At 44.3% G+C, this 15,553-nt stretch overlaps 1 protein-coding gene across 6 annotated transcripts in view; it reads left to right on the top strand.

Annotated features, from left to right (window-relative positions):
* Nucleotides 1-2,637: 2,637 nt before the first annotated feature.
* Nucleotides 2,638-15,553, top strand: part of LOC120740940 (NACHT and WD repeat domain-containing protein 2) — a 63,979-nt gene continuing 51,063 nt past the window's right edge. Inside the window, exons 1-5 of one of the 6 annotated variants that reach the window (XM_040043494.1) lie at nucleotides 2,638-2,772; nucleotides 2,850-2,888; nucleotides 3,001-3,011; nucleotides 3,770-3,947; nucleotides 5,302-5,473. In XM_040043494.1, the coding sequence (XP_039899428.1) occupies nucleotides 5,323-5,473 (151 nt within the window). In that variant the 5' untranslated portion in view covers nucleotides 2,638-2,772; nucleotides 2,850-2,888; nucleotides 3,001-3,011; nucleotides 3,770-3,947; nucleotides 5,302-5,322. Of the gene's footprint in view, nucleotides 2,777-2,849; nucleotides 2,889-3,000; nucleotides 3,012-3,662; nucleotides 3,948-3,991; nucleotides 4,659-5,301; nucleotides 5,474-15,553 lie in introns of those variants that run through there. The other 5 variants (XM_040043495.1, XM_040043492.1, XM_040043493.1 and 2 more) reach the window with 5 other exon arrangements.

Raw genomic sequence — 15,553 nt, 5'->3', positions numbered from 1 at the left:
GCAACGATAGGAAAATGAAATATCGCGATAGAATATGAGTAAAACGCGCATGCGCAGTGCCTTTGTTTTCATACGCACATGGCCGATTGTTGAGTGAAACAGATGAACCAGAATTGGTTTGTAAAAATGGTGCAACTTCAGTGATGTGGAACTGGTTTGGTGTTTGTCCGTCAGATACACGACAAAGCACATTTTTTTGCAGAACATGCAAGCGGCCGTTGTTATTGTCGTATTTGTCGGACTAAGATGCTCTTAAATCTGGGAGTAATCTGAGTCCTAAACTCCGTATGCTTCAGGTCAAACAACACTGCAGCATCACTGAGAGTTAAAAACTGTCTAAATTCTTTCATCTTTAATAAAACGATCAGCATTGCTGCTTTACCAGGTGTAACTATAAAGTTTAACTTCCAGGCATCCATGAAAATAAAATTTATTACATTTAACGGAGTTAGAAGTTAGCAGGAAGCTAGCGGAAGTTAGCTCACTAGTTTCGCTAGTTACCTAAGCATGATATAGCATGTTCTGACTGAGAGATTTCTGAAAAAAATCAAACGTACAGCTCTGCTATCACTTCCAACATAAATGAAGACAGGAAACTAAACAGCAGTGACGTTTGTAGGGTTACTGAAGTTGGGCTAGCTGGTATATAATTATGTGCTACGTGATCGCTAGCGACACAGCTATGTTAGCATAACATAAACAGTGAAGCTGGAGGACGAACACTAACACTTTTCCACTCGATAAAAGTTAACGTGAAGGTTCCTCATGGTTAGAGACAAATGCAATCGCATGGCAGGATGCTGTAAACGGACCAAACTTCAGTCAGGAGAACAACTGAAATAATCCATCCACAATACAAGGTTAGTCATTAATATACTGCAACAACATGGGAATAGAGCAGCTGCCAGAGAATTCAACATTAATGAATCAATGGTACAGAAGTGGAGGAAGCAAGAAGAATGAGTTTAATAAAGTTTGATTTATCTGACTGCTTTGTTTCGCTTAATGTGCCTTATAATCCCGTGCACCTTATGGTCCGAAAAATGCGTACTGCACACTGCAGTTTAATGTTGCAAAGCACCTCTTTTTAACTTCAGTGGATATTATACATGGTTATGCTCAGGATATGTCAGCCCATTTCTACTGGAAATGCCTTTTGGTTAAACTTTCAGCAAGGAATTTGCATTTGCACTGTTAAATTTTTATAAAGCTTTAATGTACATAAAAACCAGCTTCTTGTTTAAGTGAAAATAAATGGAAGGTTGTCTTTTTGCGCTAGTAATGTTGTGGAGTTGTATTTTGTCTCGCATCAATTATATCGTCAGTTATATCGTTATCGCAAATTTTCAAATATATATCGTGATAAATATTTTTGGCCATATCGCCCTGCTCTAGTTGCAGCAACTCCTTGTTTTCACTTTGAAGTTGGCCGCTGGTAACTTGTGGACATTCCAAGCTCCGGTTACCTAGGTAACACTCTAAAGTATGGACAGCAAGGTCATATGTTAGTCAATGCTAACCTGTGCTCTGATTCGTAGTCACTTTAAACACTCGCCTGGAAGTTGAGAAAAGCATATTTGGGTCCTGCCAATTTCACATGGCCAGTGGTCGTAGTCACGTCAAGTCACCAAGCATCACTTACCTTCTGTGGCTGTGGTCCAGCATGTGAAGCCAGCATAACTTTCTAGTGTTTTGAGACCTTGGTGTTTTATTTATTTTTCCTTTTTAAAAAGAAATGGAGATGAATTGGTCATTTGTACATTTATTCTATTTTTTTCCTTTAAGATTTTATTTGCAGTGTTCACAGGGAGTATTGGATTTTGAGAGGCAATTTGCTCTTCTTAATCTATACATGAATATATGAAGTTACAATTTCCTCTTGTTCACTTACACCCTTGATCTCTGAGTCAGCTACCTAAAAAAGAAAATAAACCCAGAGTGAGGATTTCAATTAAGTAGTTAATGTAGTGGTGCCAGTGGGTAGCATACAGAAATAGACATTCCCAACTGCCTCCCTGACTCCCACTCCCTTTGCTTCTTTCCAGCTGTTTTTAAAGAAACAACCATCCATCACCAGCCATTTTAAAAGCTGGTGTGCGTGTGGACCTGCGCCAAGTGAACAGCTAGTGTCTGTCTTGTTCGCCTGCGTGTGTCTCCCAGGTGACACATCGCATCTCGTCACAACGGTGACTCACATTCGCTCAGAGTGGTCCAAGGTTTGAGGAGCGGGAACACGAGGAGAAGCACATGGCTACAAACCCAGCGACTTACTGTTACTGTGTCTGCGCATGAATGCACTAACATGCTCAAACACACCCAAAGGTGTTTGCTAACTCTCAGGGGCACCAAACCAGGGAGCGATACTAAATGATTTAAGGAGACAGAGCTGGACAGCAGCCCTGGAACATACCGCACATTATGCTGTTGTTTTTCACTCTTAGAGCTGCTTCCAAGTGGCGCTTAACTTCTGTGCATGTGCAGAAACCCTGTTTTTGGCCTGCCACATCACACTTCGCCCAACCAGCTGTGTGAAGTCTTTTGGAAAGACTGTGGTACGTTAATCCAGCGCAGGTGCGCTCATGATTAACTGACTGATAAGAGGAAGCGGAACAACCAAGTAAAGAAAGGTCACACCGCTGTTGGGAACAAGGCTCCGGTCTTGTGCTTTTCCGGAGTCTGTTTTGTTCTGGTGTGAGCTGGATGCCCTGCAGGCTGCCTTAAATGGGTCGGCACGAGCCGTCAGAGCCTGAATCATCCTCGAGACCTGCAGCTGTAAGTAAGTCACATAGAAGCTGATTATTTAATGTATGAGGATAATGTATTTAATTTGGTGTTTGCATTCATTGTAGCCTTGCTCTGCCTAGGCTTAGGAATCAGCCAAGCATAAGGTAAAGGAGCTGTTTTGTTTTTTAATCTCATTGTGAATTTGTCTGTATAACTGGCCGCTAAAAGATTTAATCTTTCCTTTGTTTCCATTACTTATGATATGGATCCATGTAGACATCTTAAAGGTTAGTAATATGCTTAAACTCCTATATAAAATTGTAGCCATGGATATTATACATCCGCAGGCCTTTTTTCTTCTTGTGTGGGTCCATAATTCAAAAGCATTTGTGCAGCTCCGAGCAACAGACATACTGTTCATCATATAGGTTCAGAGAAATGCTTCAACACCGAGACTGAGAAGGGAGAGAAAAATATATGGTTCAGCGTCTCCCCCCCACCCCCCAATCCACCCACCTCACAAGAACAGCACAGTAATCAATTCCGTTTAGTACAAATCCAATGCACTTAAACTTCCAGCACGAATAACCAGAGGCTGCAGAGCAGAGGTACATTTATCGATAAAGCAATTAATTCAAACCACTCCTCCTCTTTCTCCTTCTCCTCTGGCTGCTGCCTGCCCCATGTTTGGGAAAAGGGGGCTTTCAGGTACCTGTTACTCCAAAAAAAAAAAAAAAAAAGTAATATAGCATTTAATTAAAAGGTTAATTTAAGGCCATAAAGTTGGGCTAAGTTATAAGATATGGTGAAAAAAAGTCAAAATACAATGACGAGATGTTACAATAGAATTAATTTAAATAGGCACTTAAACTTTACTTGACGTCTACTGGGTTAAAAAAATAAATAAAAGCCTACCACTAAGGGCTTCTGGGTAAATGTAACGTCGCTGCTCGTTACTTTATTTGCGTCGTGACTGTTTTAAAGAGTTGTAACGTCATTTACGGCAGCACACTGCTGACTTCGCGGTCCATTGCAATCTTAATAGAGACTGAGGGAGCACCAGTCCGTCCACTGGAGTGGAGGGAGACAGTGGAAAAAGAGCATCCAGCAGAGCTTCTCTCGTCTGTCACCGCCGTCAAGTCAGACGTTAAAAGCTGGGGCACTACCGGAATTGAAGTTCTCACTTTCAACATAAAAGCGCAACTTCACTGAACGAAGGTTAGGTGAGTACTGAGCTGAAGGCTGTGCATATTTCTTTGCTTAACAAACATATGATATGGGAAATAATTATATCCCTACGTTTAACGAAGTCTAAACTTCTTGGTAGACCCTTGAAAAGCGACATGATCAAAGGCTGTGGCTTTATTTTGAAAATATCCACCGGTAGCCGCGCTCTTATTTTGTCCGGCTTCGCGCTCCCTGTGCCTCTCAGAGCTCGGTCGGCTCGCAGAGACAGCAGGATGCCAAAGGGAGCACTCCGGCACACGGCGTCCGTTTTACTGTCTCCCCACGTCGTCTCTCAGTCACGGCAACTCTGATGGGCGTTTTTATCTTGCCTTTACCGCCCTCGACGCTTGGATATTTTCGGAAGCCACGAAATGAAGCGAATGAATGTGAGCAACAAGAAGTATCCTGTTGTTGTGCCTGTCTCCAGTATCACTAGTAGTCAAGTACTCTCTGTGGATGCGGTGCCCCTAAGTGGTTGTAGTTGTCTGATTCTTAAGAGGATTTGATGTAGTGATCAGTAGTGGACTACCCAACTTTTTTTCCCCTCCCGCCTTTTTGTTGTCTATTTTTTTCTTTTTGAGGTTTTCCGTCTTTGAAACAAAGATTTCAGGATAGACCAACTCCGGAAAACCGGCGACTTCACATCTGCTCCCGGCGGAATAACCATTGTTAGCGGTTATTCGCCTTTCACAAGCATCGTCTCTGGGGTGGGAACACGACTGATGCTTGCCTTGTTCGTCCATACGAGTTTTGTATCGTCTCGTTCTTGTTTGTCTGTTTGTCCCACAGTGGCATGAAAATTCATGAATGCGTCCAAGGACATGTATACAAATTACGCATGCACCATGACGGTAGTAGTCTGTGCGTAATATCCTATTATTATACCCCTACTACACGAATACAATAACAAACATATTCAGTCTCATACCTGTGTTTGGAGAAGATTTGACAGATGCATCCTAACTTGATTGGTGTGTGTGTGTGTGTGAAGCATGGACGTTATGACTATGACAAGGTAGACTACTAGATCATGTTTTATAAATAGATTTTAGAGTATTTTAAGTAAGCTTAACCACCTTAAGACTAATTAGGGTTCATGCCATACCAGTGCCTGTAAAGGTGGTCAAACTTAGTAGCAAATTATAATAATAAAATAATAGCAAACAGCTATTAGACACAGCTCCATGCCTTTGCCATAATTAACTCTCCCTGCATGCGTGCGTGTGTGTGGATGGATCAGGTGAATCTGCGCGCAAACATGCATGTGTTTTCCATGTGCCTGCCTGTGGGTCCCTGGCCGTGCTAACATGCCCTCCTCCCTCCCTCCCTCCTTTCTGTGCGTGTGTACAGCCACGCTGGAAGTCGCCTCCTATGTGGCCGTCGGGAGTGGGGAGCAGGCAGCCCTGCCCGCGGGAGTCTGCGCTGCGCAGGGCGGCCATCAGCGGCAACATCAACGCCCTGCCGCCGCACCACGTCCCCACCGGCCGCAGCGTCCGGGTCTTCATCTGTGCCAACCCCGACGGTAAGAGTGTCAGCGTGACACCCCCCCTCTCTGCCTTCCTACCCACCACCCCTTCCTCCTCTACCTCTCCCTCTTTTGAAGCCCGTGCACCCTCACAGTGACACAATGCTCTCGAGTATTTCACCATATTCTTCATGTCTGGAGCCGTACTCTGGCTTAAAAAGAATTTCTGGGTGAAATCAGCCACGCTCATTTCAAGACAGCGTCTCAAAAGTGCAGCAAGAGGCTCGTGCAGCTCCGCCGCTTTGAAGCTCGCGGTCCTGTGATCCACTATTGATTCAGGTCTCCTTTGGAAAGACGGGTCAGGACTCTCAGATTGAGCCACAAGCTGCGACATTTACAGACCGGCTTACTTTAGCGGCTGGCGACGTCTCAGATGAGGTTACATTAGGCCATGTGACAACTTTGACTCAAGTGAAATCGTGTATGTCACTGATGCAATATAGAGCAGACTGCTTTCAACCTAGCAGAGTGCAAGACAGTCGGGTCGTGAGGGAGACACCCAGTTGCAGCTCTGTATTTGAATATGCCCTTTGGGTAAGGGGGTAAAAATAGGCTCGGCAAAACTGGAGTAAACAAGGCAAGGGAAGTAGAGTAGGCTACGAGAGAAAGGGATGGAGGGAGAGTGGAGGAGGAGGAGAGAAGCAGGGCATGCCAAGGATTTAAAAAGAGAGTTTGCCTTTGTCGATACGTCACTGTCATTTGCCTTTCCTCACTGAGCATAATTGCTCTGGAGCCCAGAAAAACCTGAATGAGCTGACCCTGGATTATTGCACTGTAATGGCCTCTTACCGCTGAAAAGTCTGGCATTGTTTAGCCACCTGTAGCTGAGTCAGATGTTTAAACCGTACCGCCTCAGCACGAATTTAACGCTCCAGTCTACACGTGGATTGAAAATAAGGACGAGGGGGACGTTCCGAGGAGTTCTTTTCACACCGATCGCACTAATGGAAAAACCCGCATCTCAGCCCGAGGCACGAAGACAGCTAATTATGAGCTGCTGTTTTGAGATGCCTGGTATCCAGCTTCTAGTAATGAAGCCGTAGAGGTGCAGAAGCACAGCCGATTCTCCCTCAGCCTCACCTCGGTCAAATAAAACAGCAGTTCTGTGCGTTTCTTTTGGTTTCTTTGGTCAGAGGTCAGGCAATTAGCCACATTATCACTTACGTAACACGCTCGTACTGTTCTCAGGTACTTTCCCATACTTTTAAACTGTCTTGTTTATGTCTGCAGGCGCTGCATGCAAGGAAAGCATAAAAGAAAGGCTGTTATTAGTGGATGTCACCCAGGTCAGCCCACAGCCTGACTGCAGAGCTTCTTTCTGCATGTTCACTAGAGGGGGCTATCCATGCATTTATTTACTGCACTTCACACGACTGGACGTGCATTCAGACAGCTGTTGTGCATTATTGCACGTCAACATCACACTTTTACGTCATTTTTCCACAACTCATCATGTAGTGAAAAAGCAAGTCGGGATTGAGGCTGGAAACTCAGACAAAGGTCAAGTTTGCAGCCGTTTGTCTGAGCTGCATTCAGATATGGGAAGATGAGCTCTGCTTCCACATGCAGGAGTTGATGGTCAGGTGGACTCACTCAATCTTTCCCTTGGTAACAGTCGGCGAAATATATGCTGCATATAACCCAATAGATTTACTATTTGTAATGTCAGACACTAGAAAGGGGAACAGCGCTGTTGGAAGTGATCACCTCGCTGTCGTAAAAGTGTAACTGCTTGGTTTTATTGCGCCTGATGATCCGGGGATCTCTGCTTTGACTTATATATATATACACAGGCACACACACTTGCAACGTGTGTTACGGTGTAGGCTCTGCTGAATACAATGACCCTGATGCACCTTAATCAGAAAGCCACAGATGACCGCAGAGCACGGTCTCCGGTGCGTTCGCCCTCGCGGACCTCTGCTGTGTTTGTTTACATCGCCTAAAAAGGGGCACGACACTCAATTTGAGCAGTAATTTAAAAAAAGAGCACAAGATCACTGCAGAAAGTTTACTCGCCAGTGCGGTGATACAGACTCTATAGAGGCATTCACATCCTTGCCACAGTGTACAGCAAAGAAATCCCTCCTCCTGTGGATTTTAATGTGTCTTGGCTCAGGTGGATCTGTGTGTGTGGGTACAGCCGATCAATTAAAACCCCCACTATCTGTTCTTGCCAGTAGTCAGACGGCGGCAACAAGCCAAAGAGAAATCTTTGGCCCGTCTTACCGGCCCATCTTTGTGTGTCTCGATTCATATGAACATATCAATACAACTCCATTACCTTGCTCTAGTCACCCCAGGGGCTCTGTTACTGGGTACGCACTATAGCGAGGTATTTGTATGCAAGCTATCACATCACTTAAGCTGTTTAAAGTTGATAAAAGGCACCGGGCCTTTAGGGATACGATGCATGAAATCACCTAAACCTCCAACGCGCCGCCATCAAGGCTATAGCATGTCACCACAGAGACCACTAATTATATTACATTTCACCTTGCAATTATTCCCAGTGTTCCAGCAGGCTCTATTTAACTTTCTTTTCAGCTTGTTTTGTGGCTTCTGAGCGCAGATTTCCTTTAAAAAAAATGTATCCCTAATTCTCTCCTAATTTTTTGGGATTGAGTCTGGTGAAAGAAAACAAAAGAGAGAGAGTGGGAGGGATCGGCAGGCAGGAGCTGCAGGGAGATGGCAGGCGGAGAGGGTGGCTTTTGTTCAGTGAACTGCTCCTCCTGGGCCCGGCAAGTGCCGGAGTTTCGGGACGAGCCCAACCCCATTACGCGGCGAGTTTATGACACGTGCCGCCGAGGCGGTTTTTACCCTCTTGTGGCGTCTGCTTTCCTCCTGAGGGTAGAAAGGAAGCTCACACCGACTAGTTTGGCAGCAGCTTTCAGTGACCTCTTCTCTGAATTTTCCAGAGTGCTGCGGAGCAGTTCGGCAACCTCCCTCCGGGAACGTTGTTCTGACAAATTCTGCAGCTGCCCTGTCATGCCCGTCTAACTCCCTGGGTGTTGGAGCCATTTCATGGAACGCACTGTAAAATATTTTGTCAGGAGTGACGGCGATGAAAGGAAACAACGTGCTCCCATAATTCCTGGAAAACAGATGCGACTTGTAATCGTTGATATTAAATAAGCCAATCGTTGTCTTTGTGTGTGAATGCGCACATAAACTGCACTTCAGAGACAGAGACGGGGCGCTTTTCAATCTCATATTGAAACTAGCACGCTCCAGTAAATGTTTTTTTGTGCGTCTTGAGAGATATTTTAAATTTGCTAATGGTTTCTGAGTCAGATTGACTTCCAGTTATTTAAACTTACTGATGGACTAAGTAGAGAAAGGCAACTTTCCAAACTGATCGAAGTAAAAGGAGGAAAGGAAAAAAGACACTTTAAAAGACGGGAACATCTTTTACAGTAATTTGTATTTGTGAATACAGTTGAAAACTGTAAATGTTGGTGCTTTGTTACACTTTTTTTTTTTTTTTTTTTTTGATTGAAGTCCGACTCGACTCGCAAAATCAGGATGGATCACGTCCCACTACCTCATTAACCTCACAGTCAACCTTAAATACTGCTGCGACTTGAATGAGGTGGCTGATCAGACTTTGGACAGTTCCATGCTGCCGTGTGTAAAGACTCAGTTCTGTAACATTTGAATTCAAGGCATCAAATACATTGTGAAAAAAATTCAAAATTTTTCAATTTCGAATTTTATGATTTTGCAAAAACACAGTACTTTTTGTCTATATAGTGTGCTTGGTTTCCAGGTTTATGTGGCTGACAGCAGTGTTAAAGTTCAGCAACATGACAGACAATCCTGAAATGATTAATCACCTGCAGCCAGCGTTCATCCTCAGGATAGCTGTCACAGTAGCATCCATGCATGCAAAGGGGGCTGGAGTCACATACATAAACTACAAAGCAGAAATGGAAACGTGGAGAAAAGCCTGCAGCTCCAACACTTATGTAGCATCTACTTTACCTTAAGTTCATTTACAGTAATAAATCGTTTATGGGTTATTTTAATTGGTGAGTCTAAATGTACAGCAGGTGTGAATATGAGCGTCTGTCTCTCTGTTAGTCCTGTAACAGATTGGCGACCTGTCCAGGGTGTACCCCCCTCCCACGCCCCAACCACCATGACTCTGAACTGGATAAGGAAATGGATATTATTAAAGAAAGAACACTAAAATAGCGAGATAATGACAGCCAAACAGGTGGGAGCATTATACTGTAAGGTAAAGTTAGTGGATCGTTTCCGTAGTTACGTTGTCCTATCATCCCGTGTTAGACTGCCAATAACTGACACACTGGGGCAGGTCCGGGGAGGGTTTAATTGGCACTGCGCACCCTCCATAAAGCAGACTCTCCACACAGCAGGAGCAAGAGGAGGCGCACACCGGGGAGTTTAATTTGTTCCATGATGATGAGCCTCATTCACAGACACGGTTGAACAATTTAGCGTGCCAAAATTAGTAATGATCAATGGCGGGATATCATATAGACATAATATTTGCCTTTTTGCTCCTTTATACTTGTTTAAATATACTTGTTTTTTAAGCCTATAGTTCTGCTGACCTGTTCGGTCACCAGGAGTGGATCCTGCAGCTTAAGATGACTCAACACAGAGATGCTTGACCCCTCTCTCCTCAGACACAGCCGAGTCTTTCACCAACAAACACAAACACCTGGTAGAAAAACAGTTGATGAGAGGAGATAAACCAGCGTCTCTGCACGCACACGGTTACATTAAGTTCTAACTGAAAGTCAAATGAAGAGATGGAGACACTCTTTCTCTGATTTCTCTGGTTTTATTTGGAGTTTTATGCAGAGATACTGACATGAGGTAGATTGCTTTTAATATGACTCTTATAATTATTTTAATAGAGCTTTAATGGAACTGATAGAAAAACATCACCTTGATTGGGAAGCTGCTGGCGTCAGTCCATGAGGTCATGGTCCAGCTGCACATACAAAGCTTACACTCTGCATAGAATAGCAAACCTAGCTGTTGGTCTTCCTCTATAGTTCCTTCAAGCACTCAGTAAATATACTGCAGTCGTCTTCACAAAGGTCATACTGCATGCAAGTCGCCTAAAACGGATACTTTCAGGATTCAAATGAATGCTAAGATTAGAAAATGTTGGTATAAAGTAGATGTAAACACTGTAAGCCGGAATAAATTAGTCTGAATAAACAGTACTTTAAAAATCCAAAGCAAATGTAAACGAGCCCAATAGGCGTCTGATTGCACATTATATAAAAGGAGCGTCGACATCCTCCACATCTGCTGATGTTACGAAACAAGCAAAAACATCCAGGAAGTCATCTCCACCTACTAACATGTGGAGCGCCACGATAACTCAGGAAACCTTACCCCGTCCGCCATGGATAAAATGCATAATAATGCAACCTGGCTCTATTTTTAGAGGGTCACAGAGGGTTTCCACTTGAAATTACTGTGACTAAAATGTTTGGAGCATTTGTTGTGCTTCATTTTTTGTTGTCTAAAATTTTTTGGTAATTTTTCAGATGAGACTGAAACAGGTGCACTAACATTAGAAATTTGTGACTCATTGGTATAAAAGGTGTTTATTTGCTCTGTAATTCACATGCGAATGGAACTCTGGGCCGGCTGATCTGAGCCCAGTGTTGGTAATTTCAACAGCTTTTCAGTCTTTGGGGCTGAATTTCTGGGTATTTTTCAGCCCTGGGGCTTAAGGGGTTAACCAGAGAGCTGAGTGAGTCTCAGCGAGGAGGCAAGATATTAGTCTGAAACTTCCATGAATTACAAGGTAGCATGCCGTGTCCATGGTTACTGCCATCTTCTACAGGGAGGAGAGCCTGTGAGATGTTGAAATTCTCTGCTCGTTGCGGCTCGCTGCAACATAGCTGTAAAAGGTTGTGCATTTAAGGCACGAATGCGAACATGTCAAGCCCTAACTGCCCCACACGAGTGGCTTTTGAGTGAACAGCTGCAAGCACAGATGTTACAAAATGAACATTTTCATGTTGGGTAGACCGGTTGTGCGTGCGGTCACTGTTGTGGATGTTAAATCAAATGCAAATTAAGTTGCTGGCAGAGAGACCGTGGGGAGTCCTCTAGTCACAGTTACATGCAATACCGAGGTACCATCCATTACTGTACATTGCTGTTTTCCCTGGATGCGCGTCATCAAGCGCGAGTGGAGGGGCCGCGGTAACCTCTGGCGGGTTTTCCTACATCCCGATTCGGTGGAATTCACGTAACATACGGGGTCTCCTTGTGCTCAGGGAATGCAGGAACATCTGGCCTTTATGGATGGCCGATTTACACAGCCACAATTTGCCTTCAGTATCTTCCAGGTCACTCGGTATCGATTTGCTCACTGACTATGCGTTTACTTTTCCGCAGTTGACGCTTGTGTGGTACAGTGAACAGCCTGAGAAGGAAATGCTTTCATGTTTTAGCCCAGTGCATCACCATCCAGTCGAAGTCTGAGTGTAAACCCTAAACCGCAGTTTGTTGTGTCGCTCGTCTGTGTTCGTTTCATTACGTCCAAATAGACAATCCACAGTATCATCCTAGAAAACATCTGTGCTTCAGTTTTTATCTGACTCTAATTTTTGGTCATTATTCACAACATACAGTCGAACTAAACTGTCCAACTAAAAACGTCATAAATTGACTTTTCAGAAACTCATGATGTCATCAGAGAACAGATACTGATCAGCCCAATCAGTGACCTTAATGCGGTATGATGACATTCTACGCAGACTTTATTTTGTTAAAGAAGAATTAAAATGAAGATATGTGCAGATGCATGATTGTTATGAATCCCCATCTTGTTCATGTATGCGTATGACCGAGAGGGCGTTTTTGAATTGCTTTGTGAAAATGTAAACCCCATAAAATTCTAAGGTTTTACATATTAGAAGATAATAATAAAAACACGTGATCCTTAACAGATCCATCCATTTTCTTCCGCTTAACCCCTCAGGGTCACGGGGGTGCTGGGTACGCCCTGGTTAGGTCACCGTTCTGTTTCGTGCCATGTCGTTATTTATTTACATTATAAGATTCGGTTACTTGTAAAACCACCTAAATGGCCTGTATTTGTATAGCGCTTTACTTAGTCCCTATGGACCCCAAAGCGCTTTACACTACATTCAGTCATCCACCCATTCACACACACATTCACACACTGGTGATGGCAAGCTACATTGTAGCCACAGCTGTCCTGGGGCGCACTGACAGAGGCGAGGCTGCCAGACACTGGCGCCAACCGGGCCCTCTGACCACCACCAGTAGGCAATGGGTGAAGTGTCTTGCCCAAGGACACAACGACAGAGACTGTTGGAGCCGGGGCTCGAACCGGCAACCTTCCGATTACAAGACGAACTGCCAACTCTTGAGCCACGATCGCTCGTTGTTCCACAAGTCTTGTGCTTTAGCGGCAATAATTTGAATTAAGAGTTCTGTATGACTTTTATCAGCCTCTTTCACCATTGCAGAGGAATTCTAGCTCAGTCTTCTTTACTGTGTTCTTCAGACCATTGAAGTTTGTGAGCATTTCAGTCGTCTTGAGGACTTTGATTGGAGCATAGCAGCACCTTGCAACTGTGCTTTGGGTCATTGTCCTGCTGTATGACCCAGTTTTGGACAAACTTTACCTGCCGCACAGATGGCAGAAGACTCTGGAGTACTTTGGTAATCAGACAAATTCATGGTCGACTCAAAGCCTGTGGAGGTAAAACAAGCGCAAATCATGACCCCTCCACCACCGTGCTTCACAGTTGGTACGAGGTCTTTGTGCTGATATGCTGTACCTTGTTTTCACCAAACATAGCCCTGTGCATTAGGGTTAATTCACTGTGGTCTCATCTGTGTAAAGGACATTGTTCCACAAGTCTTGAGCTTTGTTGAGATGCAACTTTGCAAAGCTAAGCCATGCTGCCATGCTCTCTTTAGAGAGAAGAGGCTTTCACCTGGCAGCATCTCCAAACGAAGGATACTTATTATCACTACTTTTTAAAAACTACTCTAGTGTAGTTTTAAAATATATACAATTTGGAGCTGGAAATGAGCATATTAGGTCAGCCTGCAGAACCAAAGATGACAAAAAAGGACCGTAATTGTCTGGACTGTGTCTGTCAGACTTTCTTTCTCTGCTCCAGTACAGTGGAGGTGAATGGAAGCACTGATGCATTGTAGATCCTCCAGAGCAGCAGCGAGTCTGAGTTTCTCTTGAATATATTAAATTCCACTGACCTCTGTGGTATCCGGCAGAAATCTGAGCGACAGATTAAACCTGGCCCTTAAACCCTTAAATCACATCAGAAACGCACACACAGACACACACATTGAGGATGACCGCTCTGTCCCGCCACTCTACTGTTTGCTGAGACACCCGTCTTGTGGACAACGCTCTCTCTCTTTTAATCAAAGATCCCCAAAGCAGTTGTGTATACCGAGTGCCTCTGGAGTGAAGCTTGATGAGAGCAGAGTGATTGCTTTGTCAGAGCCTTGTTGATGAGACTCAGAGAGGGCAGCTGTAGAGTGATCGCCATCTGGAGGAATGAGTGACCAGCAGAAGCAATGTCAAGCATAACCAACTATAGAGGGAAATGTGGAGATTTTAATACCGAGCGTTGCAGCTTTCCAAAGTGTGGCTTTTGTATCATTTTTCAATCAAGCCAGTTGGGCGTTTGACGGTTGTTTGGGCAAAACAAGCAATTTGACGCCATCATTTTGGACTTCTGATGGATATTCCTGTTATTTTCTATTTTTTTTTAAATGCTTAAAATAAGTCAGGATGAAAGAAATGATAAAAAAAAGAGCAGGGAAAGCGTCGGGGACATTTGGCTGCTTTTCTCTGTTCAACTGACTGCCCATTCGTTACCCAAAAGGACAAGGGAGAGGGAGGAGGAGAGGGGAGAAAGGGAAGCTAGAAAGGAAAATAAAGCAAGTTGACAGGACATATGTGAAAGGAAAGATAGATTGGTCGGTGCTATTGAAATGAGCAGATTGGAAAATTGTAGGGAGGGACACACACAAGCACACAGCGAGAACGCGGGCGAGTGAAGGATCTAGTCTTTGTCCCTTTGCACGTGGGAGTGCAGACACACACATACATCAGGCTGCCATAACTCATCATCATCCCACAAAAAAATAAATAAAAAGAAAGAAAGAGAGAGAGAGGAGGAGGGGGGAGAGGAAGGCATCTCACTGTTATCAGCACAAAAACAAACAACAACACAGTTTAGTCTGTCAGGTCGAGCGAGATGCAGATTTGGATTGGACTTCTGCGTCGTCCCGAACACACGACAGGCCAAAATCCACAAATTCAGCTGTTTTCCCTCTGCTGTGACCCCCATAATCCGTGTCACTGTAAACTATTACACGTTTATTGTTGTCAAACGTATCGCTGATGGAATGAGATGAGCGCTCCTTTGATGCAGCAACTGCTATTTATTTAATTTGCATACGATTACAGCCGTTCGGTTTTTCGAGCTGACATTTTGCTGGGTTAGCTGTGGGCAGATACATGTACGGTCACGGCCCGAAGCCTTACTAAAGATAGATGAGAGATAGATACGTCAGACTAAATTTGTGGGCTCCTCTACTCGTGCTGCATATGACACAGTTAGCAGCTGAAGGGCTGTTTACCCGCCGTGTGTGCGCGCGTGCCCGCATGTGCGCGCGTGTTCGAGCCGGCTACTCGGTCACACAGGGCCTCTCTGTTGGGCATATTCTGTTTTTAACTATCCGTCCACACCCTTCAGATAAAGAGAGGGAGAAAGAGGCCGGGCCTGTCCAAATGAATTACAGTAACCATTTGGTAGATAGTGAAAAAGAGGGGAGAGGAGGAAAGAAAGTGGGACACAAAAACAAGCCGTTGGGCACTCGCTCTGTGACACTGACTGTCCAATATGATCACTGCCTGTGTAATTCTGGATAATCCCACATTCTTCAAGAGTGTGAACACTGCCGGCTCTTCTAGCTAATCATGTTTTTATAGGTGTAAAAACAAAAGAAAGGTGAGGTACACATTTGAGAGTTACATACACATTGACACACTGGCTGAATTTGAGC

Source organism: Simochromis diagramma, unplaced genomic scaffold, assembly GCF_900408965.1.
Source record: "Simochromis diagramma unplaced genomic scaffold, fSimDia1.1 OVJJ01000656.1, whole genome shotgun sequence".
Classification (NCBI taxonomy): domain Eukaryota; kingdom Metazoa; phylum Chordata; class Actinopteri; order Cichliformes; family Cichlidae; genus Simochromis; species Simochromis diagramma.
This window is presented reverse-complemented; position numbering and strand designations above follow the sequence as displayed.